The 12,425-nt window shown below is 45.1% G+C and overlaps 1 protein-coding gene across 1 annotated transcript in view; it reads left to right on the top strand.

Annotated features, from left to right (window-relative positions):
- Positions 1-12,425, top strand: part of KIF26B (kinesin family member 26B) — a 508,250-nt gene that overhangs the window by 358,774 nt on the left and 137,051 nt on the right. The window contains exon 5 of the mRNA XM_068986463.1: positions 917-1,100. Within this exon, the coding sequence (XP_068842564.1) occupies positions 917-1,100 (184 nt within the window). The remainder of the gene's footprint in view (positions 1-916; positions 1,101-12,425) is intronic.

The raw sequence follows: 12,425 nt of genomic DNA, 5'->3' as shown, positions 1-12,425 counted from the left end.
TGTGAGTTCTGACTCCGTCACCCCTTGCTCTTGCCCATGAATTGCATTTTGTAGCGAAAGAGCACCCTGCAAAAAGCTTGCTTTCCTCACGAGCTGCCCCTTGTCTCAGGACCCGACACCTTGGCTGCAGTTTATCCTGATTAGGTGTTATGTTTCTTTAACAGCTTGATTTATATTTCCTTACTGCACTGGGGTCTGTGTTTTTCTTCCACAATCACATCCACAGCATACCTTGAACGGTCACCACGTGGTTCTTCCTCAGACCAGTCTGGATTTTACAATGTGTTAGAGTTTCTAAGAAGTTCGTAAGGTCTCTCACACTTGAGTTTATACCAGAAGTTATGAAATGATTAACCTAATTGGTATTGTTTATCCCCAAAGATGGCCAGCTTTATTCATGCTTAAGCTGAGTGTTTGTGGATAATAAGCAGTTCTTTGTGGATGGAGGCTGCGGAACCTTGTGAGGTCATGGCGTTGTTCTGCCATATGAAGGATCGGGCAGCTCCCTGGGTTCACTCACGGCGCTAGTGGTAAAGAACCTGCCTTTCAGTGCAGGAAACATAAGAGACGTGGGTTTGATCCTTGGGTCAGGAAGATTTCCCCCTGGAGGAGGAAATGGCAGCCCATTCCAGTATTGTTGCCTAGAGAATTCCATGGACAGAGGGCCCTGGCAGGCTGCAGTCCATAGGGTCGCACTGAGCCGGACATGACTGAAGCGGTTTAGCATGGCGTGCACAACACTGGATTCACTTGGTCACAATTAGGGGCTACCACCTGGCCCTTGGAGGAAGAGAGAGAACTGTTTACTGCAGTAAGAACTAGGGGCTTCTTTAAGGGAAAGGACAAAAAGTGACCCTAGCATATCTGATTGTGCCATACTTTTTCCTTTATGGTCTTTTTTTCTTTTTCCCTCCAGAGCTGCCCAGAAGTTAAATCTCTCATCTAAGAAGAAGAAACATCGGCCTTCCACTTCTTCTGTTACCGAGCCACCTCTCTTTGCCACCAGCTTCAGCGGGATTCTCCAGACGTCCCCACCCCCGGCCCCGCCCTGCCTGCTGAGAGCCGTCAGCAAGGTGAAGGACACCCCAGGCCTGGGCAAGGTAGGCACCTGGGCCATATCCACTCAGGTTTCAACTGTGGGGTTCTGTGTCAAAAGCAAGGAAGAGAATGGGGGCTCAGTTGGATAATTAAAACCAGAAGGTGACAGGGAGAGGAGACAAAATGAAATTCATTGGGAAGTACTGTAAAATTTTCCTTTGGTTACATATACTAAGTGGTAAATTAAGACATTCCATCTATTGGAGATGTGGTTTGATTTTGGCAGGAGGGGACAAAAAAAACCTCAGCCTTGTATTGATTGACAGAACTGTAACCAATTAAAGAAGGAACCCCAAAGCACAAAAGATGGAAGGCAGAAGCAGGAGAGACCAAGAGACCGTACAGAAATAAGACATAAAGATGCTAGGTCATTTCCCTGCAACACTTTCACTGTTCCTCCCCTTTAGAGAAATCACAAGTTCTTCTTTTGAACCAGACCACTGATGGGATTTCTGGGGAGCATTTGCTGTGTGCCATTCTAGCCAAGAAATGCAATTTTGAATTGTTACAGTTACTTAGAAATGAGGTACTTAATGAGATGTAGGGACACCATCTCAAGACCTGGCTCAGCTGTGTTTAGGATAACTTTGTTTTTAGATGTCATCTCTTAACTCTCTCTGCTGGGATGAACGTCTGGGTGAAGTGACATATAGTTTACTCTTTAATGGGTAAATAACCTGGGACTTATAAAAACATTTAGCTGAAGAAAGGGGCGGTTGTTTCCTTTCTTTTGCTGTCATCACAAGTAGGCTGGACCATGCCACCTTGCCAGTCTCTCACCGCTGACTCAACAGCGCTCGTTTTGGAAGCTGCAGGTCTTGCTGAGGCGAGTGGCTGCTCGACTATGTGGACTAAGATTTTCCTTATTTGTTGTTGCTGTTGTTCAGTCACTTGGTCTTGTCTGACTCTTTGTGACTGCATGGACTGCAGCACACCAGGCTTTCCTGTCCTTCACTACCTCCAAGAGTTTGCTTAAACTCTTGAGTTGATGATGCCATCCAACCATCTCATCCCATGTCACCCTCTTCTCCTCCTGCCCTCAGTCTTTCTCAGCATCAGGTTCTTTTCCAGTAAGTGGGCTCTCTGCATCAGGTGGCCAAAGTATTGGATCTTCAGCTTCAGAGTCAGTCCTTTAATGAATATTCAGGGTTGATATCCTTTAGGATTGACAGGTTTGATCTCCTTGCAGTCCAAGGGACTCTCAAGAGTCTTCTCCAGCACCACAGTTTGAAAACATCAATTCTTCAGCACTCGGCATTCTTTATGGTCCAACTCGCACATCCATACATAACTCCTGGAAGACTTTCCTCATTTATGTCACTGATTCCCTTTCCCCTTGACCCTCAGTGTGGTTATTCCCAGGTTCACGGCCTTCAGTGGCCTCAGCCTGACTAGTGGTCCTTCTGGAGTTTACCCCACACCCTCTGCCCTTCTTCCTTCCTGCTTTTCTCTCTTCTCCTGCTTCCTCCCATACCTTCCCACCCCCAATTTCACCACCCACTGAAAGTACTAACTTGCTAATCTACTCTGCTACTCTTTCCAACAGAGTTTACATTTTAAGATTATGTTGAATAGAGCAATATTCCTTTTTTTTTTAAATCGCTCTATTTCCAACTAACCAACCACACCAAACTGCTCTCCAAGTATCAAGCATGCCATGCTTTTTCTGGTCTTTGCACACAGTAATTTTTACTATAGGTCTTCCCTCCATCTCTGTCAGACACATGGTCCAACTTTTAAAAATCAGTTTGAAAGTGAAAGTGAAAGTCACTCAGTCATGTCCAACTCTTTGTGACCCCATGGACTTTGTGACCCCATGTCCATGGAATTCTTCAGGTCAGACTACTGGAGTGGGTTGCCTTTCCCTTCTTCAGGGGATCTTCCCAATCCAGGGATTGAACCCAGGTCTCCCACATAGCAGGCAGATTCTTTACCAACTGAGCTATCAGGGAAAGCCCCCAAATCAGTTTAGTACCTTCTTTAAGAAAGTGAAATCAGTCAATGAATGAATTTCTACTGTGCCTTCTTCCTTCTTTAGTCCCAAGCAATGCTTATTTTGGGCTTCCCAGGTGACTCAGCGGTAAAAGAATTTGCCTGTCAATGCAGGAGACTCAGGAGATGCAGGTTCGATCCCTGAGTCGGGAAGATCCCTGGAGAAGGACATAGCAGCTCACTCCAGTATTCTTACCTGGAAAATCACACAGAGGAGCCTGGTGTGTTACAGTCCATAGGGTCACAAAGACACAACTCTGTGACTGAGCATAATGCTTATTCTATTGGAAGGCATTCAACCCTGGAATGCTCCATGGCATTAGATAGGACTTTCCCAGGCCCAGTGGTGAAGCAGAAAGCCAGGCAGCACGGCAGTGGCCTGGGCTCAGCCTGCAAGGGCTGCTGAGCATCACCAGCCATGGAAGGAACTGGAGGAAACCCCATGAGCAGGACTCACGTGGGTGGTAGTGGCACCCCTTTGGGGGCATACTGAGGTCATACTGGATGGCTGATAGACTGCCTTCTAAAAAGGGTGAGTACAAGTAATTGCAAGGCTTAAAAAAACTTTTTTTTAAAATTTATTTGTGGTAAGGTACACATAACAGAAAATTTACCTTCTGAATTATTTTTAAGTGTGCGTGGACTTTGCTTTAGCTAAGAGGAGTTTGGAACTTTAGTGCCAGAGCTGAACCACCCTGGACAAAGTGACATCAAATTCCCACTGCAGTCTCCTTTTCCCCTGCTGCTCTAAAAGACATCCTACTTCTCTTCTGAATGTATGTGAACCAGTATTTAAATGCTGTCACTCTAAAGAGGTACCCGACTATTAGCCAACCTGGGGCACCCATGTACCCCTACTATGACCCTGACCAGGATGCCTCAAAATGAACCACATAAGAAACCATCCTCCTCCATCTGTGGCAGTGGCCCAGTCTGTGGTTTCTAAAATGGTTGTTGCAGATATACGTTCAGGTGGACCTGGGCCCCGAGCAGAGGACCTTCTGTCCCCGCTTCCCCCATCCCGGCGCCCCTTCCTGGAATTCTGAGACAAAGCGATCAGGGCATCAGGAGGGGCCTTAACCAGCAGAAGGACTGTTTCCATCCATGATGAGCCGAGCCTTGAATGAAAATAATCTGGGGGGCGCTGATTTGATCTTGATTCCAAGATGTACTATATGTAGTGATCAGATAGACAAATAAGTAAGATATGCAGCATAAGACCAGGTATGACGACAATTAATGTTAAAGTCATTCATAAACTAAAGCTCACAAATGATACCCTTTTTTTAAAAGCAAAATACTGTCCCTCTCACTCATTTGCAGTCTAATGTGCTCTTTTAAATGGGAGAGAAAGGGTGACATTACCAGCCAGGAATGCAGGAAGCCGGCATTTTTCCATGGAAGTAATGGGAGAGAAAGGGTGACATTGCCAGCTGGGACTGCAGGAAGCCCAGAGTTTGTCCATGGAAGTGGGGTCATCAGGCTGAGTGTCTCAGAAGATGACAGAAGGTGTGACTTCTGTCTGACGATCGACCTCGCAGCAGCTTTCCAGCTCAGCATGGAGATGTAGGCACTGGTGGAGAGGAAGTGACAGCGGGAGGGGGTATGCTTTCTGGAAGGCAGTGTCATTATATACTTTAACTTGAAAACACGTGTGATTGAAACCAGAGGTAAAGAAGTACACCTCCTCCTGCCTCCTCCCTCGGAGGCATGTGCTTCTCCGAGTGCGAGACACCCATGACTCTCCACAGTGGCACCAGTGGCCTGAACTTAGCGGAGGTCCATTTACCAGGCTCATGCTTTTCTCACCGCCTGCTAGTCCACTACCATGAGGAACTGCATTCTTGTGCTGAGTCGCTCAGTTGTGTCCAACTCTTCGAGACCCCAGGGACTGTAGCCCATCTGTCCGTGGGATTTTGCAGGCATATTCCCAGGCAAAAATACCGGAGTGCGTTGCCACTTCCTTCCCCAGCGTTCTTCTTGTTTTTGTTCAGTTGCTCAGTCATGTCCAACTCTTTGCAACCCCATGGACTGCAGCATGCCAGGCTGCCCTGTCCTTCACCATCTCCCAGAGCTTACTCAAGCTCATGTCCATCGAGTCAGTGATGCCATCCACCCATCTCGTCCTCTGTGATCCCCTTCTTGTCCTGCCTTCTATCTTTCCCAGCATCAGCATTCTTCTTACCTGTATGGAAAAATCCCTGTCAATTTATCTCTGTTGCATAATTTACATATTAACATTTCAAAGAAATACAGTGGAGTTTCATATAGAACATAAAGAATTGCCAAATTCTCAATTTGGCAATTTGGTAACTTAATTATTTAACCTGGGGGTGGGGCGGGGCTGGGGTTTTTGAGGCCCAGTGAGGAGCAAGCCCAGCCCAGCCCCAGTTCTCATCTTCAACCACCAAGGACTTCCTCAGGAGACCCGAAGACACCTTTTGTGGGTTCGTTTACAGTTACTCCCAAGAAAACTGAGGCCCTGAGGGAGCAGGAGCTTTCCCAGTGCCTCCTGAGTCAAACCCAGGGGTCAGGACCCATGAGACATTTTATTCCCTTCTGTTTCACGTGACCTTTAAAAACTCGAGTGGAGACAAGAAAGTAATGGGACCATAAGGGCAGCAGAATGAACTGGGAACCAGCCACCTTCATCCTGTAGAGGACAGGCTTCCTTTTTCAGAGTCGTGGTTGAGAGGGAAAGGGCGGTGACGGGCCAGGGTAGACACATAGCAAGCCAGGAGTGCCCCACTTTCCCCTCCTCTCATCCCACTGCCAGCTGTCTCCAGCAACAACTTTCCTCCCTCACCCCAACCAGGCCCTCCACCCAGAGTTATCGCTGGCCGCCAAGTGCTTCTTGAGGCAGAAGCTTTTCTGGAGACCGCAGTGATGGGCAGACTTGGGGTAACTTCAGTGTACCTGGAGCTGAAGCACAGTGTACACACACACACAGGGAATATCTCAGAATCCCCAGCACCTAGAGTAGTACTTGGCACACAGCAAATGTTTATTGAGCATCTTCTATGGCTCAGATGGTAAAGAATCTGCCTGCAATGTGGAAGACCAGAGTTCCATCCCTGGCTCGGAAGAGCCCCTGGAGAAGGAAATGGCTGCCTGCTCTAGTATTCTTGCGTGGAGAATTCCATGGACAGAGGAGCCTGGTGGGCTACAGTCCATGGGGTCACAGAGTCCTATGTGTCAGGCCCTGTGCTGAGCACTAGGCTTGCCGCGATGGACATACAGGCAGAATCTCTGCCCTGACAGCACTTACAATCTCATCATTTTAATAGTCAGCCTTAGACATCTCACTGACTTGGACCAAGATGAAGGATGATTTGACTTAAGGAAAACTTGGAATCACAGACTTCAAGTAATTCTGTCTAACTTTCAAGTTATATAAAGAAGCTATAGTACTAAGTGGTCGTGTAGAGACATTCTTAATGAACAGATAAAGATGATTAGTGGATCAAAGCAGCTTAGTCCCTGTTTATATTTCATGGGTTTGACTTTATGTAAATGATATTTCTAATCTGTTTGAAAATGGTTCCTTCTCCTAAGTCAGTAAAAGCTCTTCATGAAATTTGTTTGCACAATTAATTAACATCCATGTTTAAGGTTCATTTGTTAGTGTGTCACAGATTAATGTCAGAGCTCTTAGTGTTGGATTACAAGCTTCTAGAGCAAAGCGTATATTATCTGTTTAACTCACTCAGTATTTGACTCTGCAGCCCCACCACGGGGGCATGTATGCTTTTAAGGGTGAGAATGGTGATAGTGACAGTTACATTAGGGATGGTTAATTCTCCTCTTCCTAGAAGAATTCCTGAAGGGAATACATGAAGCATGAAGGGAAAAGAGAACTTCTCTTCCTTCATAACCTCCAAAAATGCCTTGACAGAATGCAATTGTCAACTCTCTGCCTTTGTTCCCTCAAATATGCTTTGTGAATACAAGAAAACTCCTATAGGTGGGTGCTAGCAACAGGGAGGACCAGGTGGCTCAGTGGTAAAGAGCCCGTCTGCCAGTGTAGGAGATGTTAAGAGATGCGGGTTCAGTCCCTGAGTTGGGAGGATCCCCTGGAGGAGGGCATGGCTATGCACTCCAGTATTCCTGTCTGGAGAATTACATGAACGGAGGAGCCTGGCGGGCTACAGTCCATGGGGTCGCAAAAGAGCCAGACACGACTGAGCGACTACACAATCGCAGCGAGAGAACAGACTCTTTAGAATTTGGAAAGATCATAAAAATTGGATGAAACAAACATGAAGAATTATGGAAAATTTATGGAAAATTGAACTGGAACCAGGTTGAGGTGGGCTTGTCATACTCAGTTTACTCAGTGGATATCTGTAGACATACTGTGCTCCAGGTACTGCAGGAGGCGCCACTGCTGGGGACAGTACACAGAAGCTGGTGGGCTGCTCTGGGCCACATGCCTGCAAAGAGGGGAGGGTGTGTATATCACCTGTATATACACCCCTGGTCTTCTGGGACTCCACCCTTCTGTGAAAATGCTTGCCTGGCGTTCAGCCTCAGCCAACTCTCCTGAGCTACAAATGCTGTTTTCTTCTCCTGGGGATCCCCCTTTGCCTTGTCTCTGGGTAGAAGAAGGGTTGTAGTTCCCATCATGCTGGATCCTGACCACTACTCATGCCCATCTATCTGTACATTTCTGAAGCACTTCACTAAGATTTCTCTGTAGACAGTGCAGCCCCAAGGCAGGCAACTCCAAGGAGTCCTCAGAGTTGTGGTTTAGAAACAGACTTGTCTGGCTAGATTGTTTTTCTTAGGCAATAGAGGTGGGAGCCACTATTCTTCTTCACATGCTAAGTTGCTTCAGTCGTGTCGTCCGCGACCCTATGGACTGTAGTCTGCCAGGCTGCTCTGTCCATGAGTTTCTCCTTTCAAGAATACTGGAGTGGGTTGCCATTTCCTTCTCCAGAAAATCTCCCCAACACAGGGATCAAACCTGCATCTCATGTTTCCTGCACTGGCATGCGGGTTTTTGTTTGTTTGTTTTTACGACTAGTGCCACCTGGGAAGCCCTTCTCCACAGTGCTTGATTTTCAGTCATCTGCTTCTTATTTAGCACTACTTTTCAAACTCTGTCACAGCATATTTTGACCTCTATTTTTTAAAAAAAATCTATGACAAACCTAGACAGAGTATTAAAAGCAGAGATATCACTTTACTAACAAAGGTCCATGCAGTCAAAGCTGTGGTTTTTCCAGTAGTCATATACGGATGTGAGAGTTGGACCATAAGGAAGGCTGAGTGCTGAAGAATTGCTGCTTTCGAATTGTGGTGCTGGAGAAGACTCTGGAGTGTCTCTTGGACTACAAGGAGATCAAACCAGATCAATCCTAAAGTAAATCAACCCTGGATATTCATTGGAAGAACTGATACTGAAGCTCTAATAATTTGGCCACTTGATATGAAGAACTGATTTATTGGAAAAGACCCTGATGCTGGGAAAGATTGAAGACAAAAGGAAAAGGGGGGTGGGGCATGGCAGAGGATGAGATAGTTTAGCATCACTGACTCAAAGAACATAAATTTACACAAACTCTGAGAGACAGTGGAGAACAGAGGAGCCTGGCGTGCTACAGTCCACGGGATCACAAGGAGTTGGACGTGACTTAGCAACTGAACAACAACAAAAACATAAAACATATTCTCTAAATAACATCTCCCCCTCTACACACACACACGCACTCACTCTCACTCACTTCTTGGCTCATGTTACCAGGTTCTATATTGTCTAGACTTAGTTTAATTCTAAACTTCTCCTTATTTGGTGTGTAGACTATAGGATAGAAAAAAATAAATGAGCCATGTGTGGTTTTCAGTAGAGATTCTTTCCCTTTACAGATTTATTCACATGTTTAGAGCAGAAGTCATTCAATTACTAAGCCCTTGTGACACTGTAAGGAAGAAGAAGCCAAGATTCCTGTTCAGTTTATGTTCTGATTGCAACAATAAAATTGAAAATTAGATTAAAATTTTAAATAAGATCTTTTTTAAAGTACTAATGAAGCTCTTATTCATTTGTTCAGCAAGTAGAAGTAGCCAGTGTAGCTCTTGCTTGTTCAGGAAGTGATGCCAGGCAATACCAAGGAGAAAATCTCGTGCCTTCTAACTCACCAAGGTCTGAGTTATTGAAATAGTATGCAAATGATCCAATTCATCATTTCTCCCTTTCCTCATCCTAAAACTTTACCAAAGCAAAGAGAAAAGATTTGAATCAGCCTTTAACATTTATTTCCAGTGTCCTAATGTGATGGGAAATTCTGGATCTCACTGCTCACTCACCAGGGATTACTCTCCCCACTCCCTTAAACATGCCAGACAGTAGAAAGGAATCTGAGCTTTCTATTTTGGTGTGCTTTTGTGGGTTGGGGAGAAATAGACTGCCTAAATAAAACATGCTCATTCATCAGGATAGCTGGCTTGATAGCTTTGAAAATTGAATTGTTAGCTCTTCTGGGAAATAAACTCATGTGAACTTCCACTCCCTAATTACAGTTGTTTTCTATGCTCCGTTGGTTTTGGTTGAGTCGGCTAAGCTCCTGTAGTTAGTTTGGGGTTTTTTCTCCTTTCTTTCTTTCTTATTTTGACCCCTTCTCCAACCTGTATGTCCAGAGAAAGGAGACTTGAAGAAAATGTCCCGACTCATTAATCTTCGTGGTTCCTTCACCATCACCACTCTGCCTCCGCCCCCAGCAGACACAGAGTGGTCCGCTCTGCATCTCTCCTAGAGCCCGCCCGCCCTTACGCATGCACAGAATGCTGCTGCAACACTGGACCCCCAAGCTCAGGAAATGTAGGTGCCCTGCTGGGAGGGCTGCACTGGTCCTGGGGCCAACCTGAACGGCTAAGTGATGAGGTGGGACTTTACAGCTGCTGCCATGTCATTCTTGAGTTTAGCAGGCTCATTCTTGCAAAGACGGAAAGTGTTGGGAAGATGTTCTCCATTAAAGGCTACTGGACAGAAAAGTCATAGTAAACCACACGTAAAAGAAAGCATGAGGGCCATTTTTGTTCTTCGTTATTAATATGACTGCCTTTAGGACGGCTGATCAAGTTGTATGGATATATTTTTCTGTTGGCTTCATTATTAGGTGCAGACGGAGAAGGGTAAGCAGCACATTTCAGTTTAATTACATCAGATTTCTGGTAGGATGGCACATTAACATTATATATAGAACACTAATTTTCTGGTTTTCTTTGCCTGAAATATCCACACAGAGCAAACTGCATGAAATGATTCATGGGTAAGCAGGGAGGAAGTTTGTACTCTTTCAGTGCCAGCTTACATAAAGAACACTCAAAAACTGTTGGGTGTTTTATGGTAATTCTGTTTAGTACTAGGCATCCTAACTGGGCATTCAGCACAGCGTAGGAACCATCCTGCATGATAGAGCTGTCATAAGAAAGCAAAAGTACCAACAACATCTGAAGGACAAGACCCTAGTGGGGCTTCCCTGGTGGGCTTGGTGATAAAGAATCCACCTGCCAGTGCAGGAAACACAGGTTGGATCCCTGTTCCAGGAAGATCCTGCATGCCGAAGAGCAGCGAAGCCTATGGGCCACGACTATTGAGCCTGTGCTCTAGAGCCCAGGAACCACGACTGCTGAGCCCACAGTGCCACAACTCCTGAAGTCCACATTACCCAGAGCCCGTGATCTGCAACAAGGGAAACCACCACCATGAGAAGCCCAAGCACCGCAACTAGAGAGTAGCCCCAGTTCACTGCAAGCCCAAGCAGCAGTGAAAACCCAGCACAGCCAAAAAAGACCCTAGTGGTCTTTGGCCCTGCTTACTTCTCAGCACTGAGTTGCCCTGGGAGGGTGACACCGGGGAGAAGATGCTGCCTAGTGCTGGCACTCTGGCAATGTGCAAGTGCCAGCAGCATCCCTCCCTGAGACATTTTCCCAAAGACCATCTTGTCCAATCCTCTCATTTTGCATATGAAAAAACTAAGGCCCAACAAGATGAAGTAACTTGTCAACCCATTTTTGTGGGAGAAGCCAAAAGTTTAAGCTTTGGAGTGTAAATGGTTGTGAGTCATGAAGACTTTAAGGCAGAATTTGAGTGAGTAATTCATTTTTTTTTACATGTTTTTATTTATTTGACTGTACTAGGCCTTAGTTGTGGCATGCAAACTCTTGGTTGCAGCATGTGGGATCTAGTCCCTGACCAGGGATCAAACCCAGGCCCCCTTCATTGGGAGCTGAGAGTGTCAGCCCCTGGATCACCAGGAAAGTCCCTGAGTGAGTGATTCTTAAACTTTCCCCCAATTTTGTGACTTCAGCTTCAAGTCTATGACTTTTTAAAGGAATTGAGATGATGGGAGAGGGGTGTGTGTATATGAACACATATGCACACACTTGTGTGGTACGAGTTGGAAGGTGATTTTTCTAAGGTTTTTTTTTAAAGGCTATAAACCTTTAGCATAATTGGAGGATAGGTTTGGGGCTTCTCGGAATACCTGTAATCCCTAATTAGCACCCTGACTTATGAAATGGAAACACAAGATAAAATAAGGGAATTCTCTCTGGAATAAATGCCACTTTCTCAATTAAACAAAGGGCAATAAGATGGATTGTAATGCCAGAATAAGGCTTTTGATCATTCTTTGTCCAAAAACCACATTTTAGTCAGGCTCAGCTCAATTTAACAGTTACTGATATCAAGAGTGTGGGAAGCGTAGGTATATTTTAAACTAACATTTCTAACATCTTATCTTTCTATGTCTTTCTCCTGCTAATGGCTGAAAGAAAAGTTAATCATGATTTGCTCTAATTATCCCATTAAAATAGGATTGATAGTAATGTTTTATGAAAAAAAAAAATGGTGAGTCCAAACTGCTGAGTTAATTAGAAAGATGTCCTTTGTGCCTCAGAGTAGGAAATGCTATTCTCGCCTACTCAGTGACTAGCTTAACAAAACATTTGAATTCCTTTATAATGCTTCTTTGAGCTGAAATGTATCATTATGGAGGGGGGAGATCATTCTGATACATTCTTAAAAGCAAAACATATTTTGCTTAGACTGTTAAATAGTTTCTGAAATAAAAATTGTCTAGCTTCTGAGAGGCACAACACTCCCTGAGTTCTCTCATGATCCTTTACAAGTTCAGTTTAGCTCTGTTCTGTAATGCTGTCTTAGTCTGTTCCAGCCACTATAACAAAAATACCATAGACTGGGCAGCGGAAACAACAAAAACATATTTCTCTCAGTTCTGATGGCTGAGCAGTCCAAGGTCAAGGTTCCGGCAAAGTCCGTATCTGATGAGAGCTCTCTTCCTGATTTGCCCGCAGTCATCTAACTTGTT

This window comes from Capricornis sumatraensis, chromosome 14 (genome assembly GCF_032405125.1).
Source record: "Capricornis sumatraensis isolate serow.1 chromosome 14, serow.2, whole genome shotgun sequence".
NCBI classification, from domain to species: Eukaryota; Metazoa; Chordata; class Mammalia; order Artiodactyla; family Bovidae; genus Capricornis; species Capricornis sumatraensis.
This window is presented reverse-complemented; position numbering and strand designations above follow the sequence as displayed.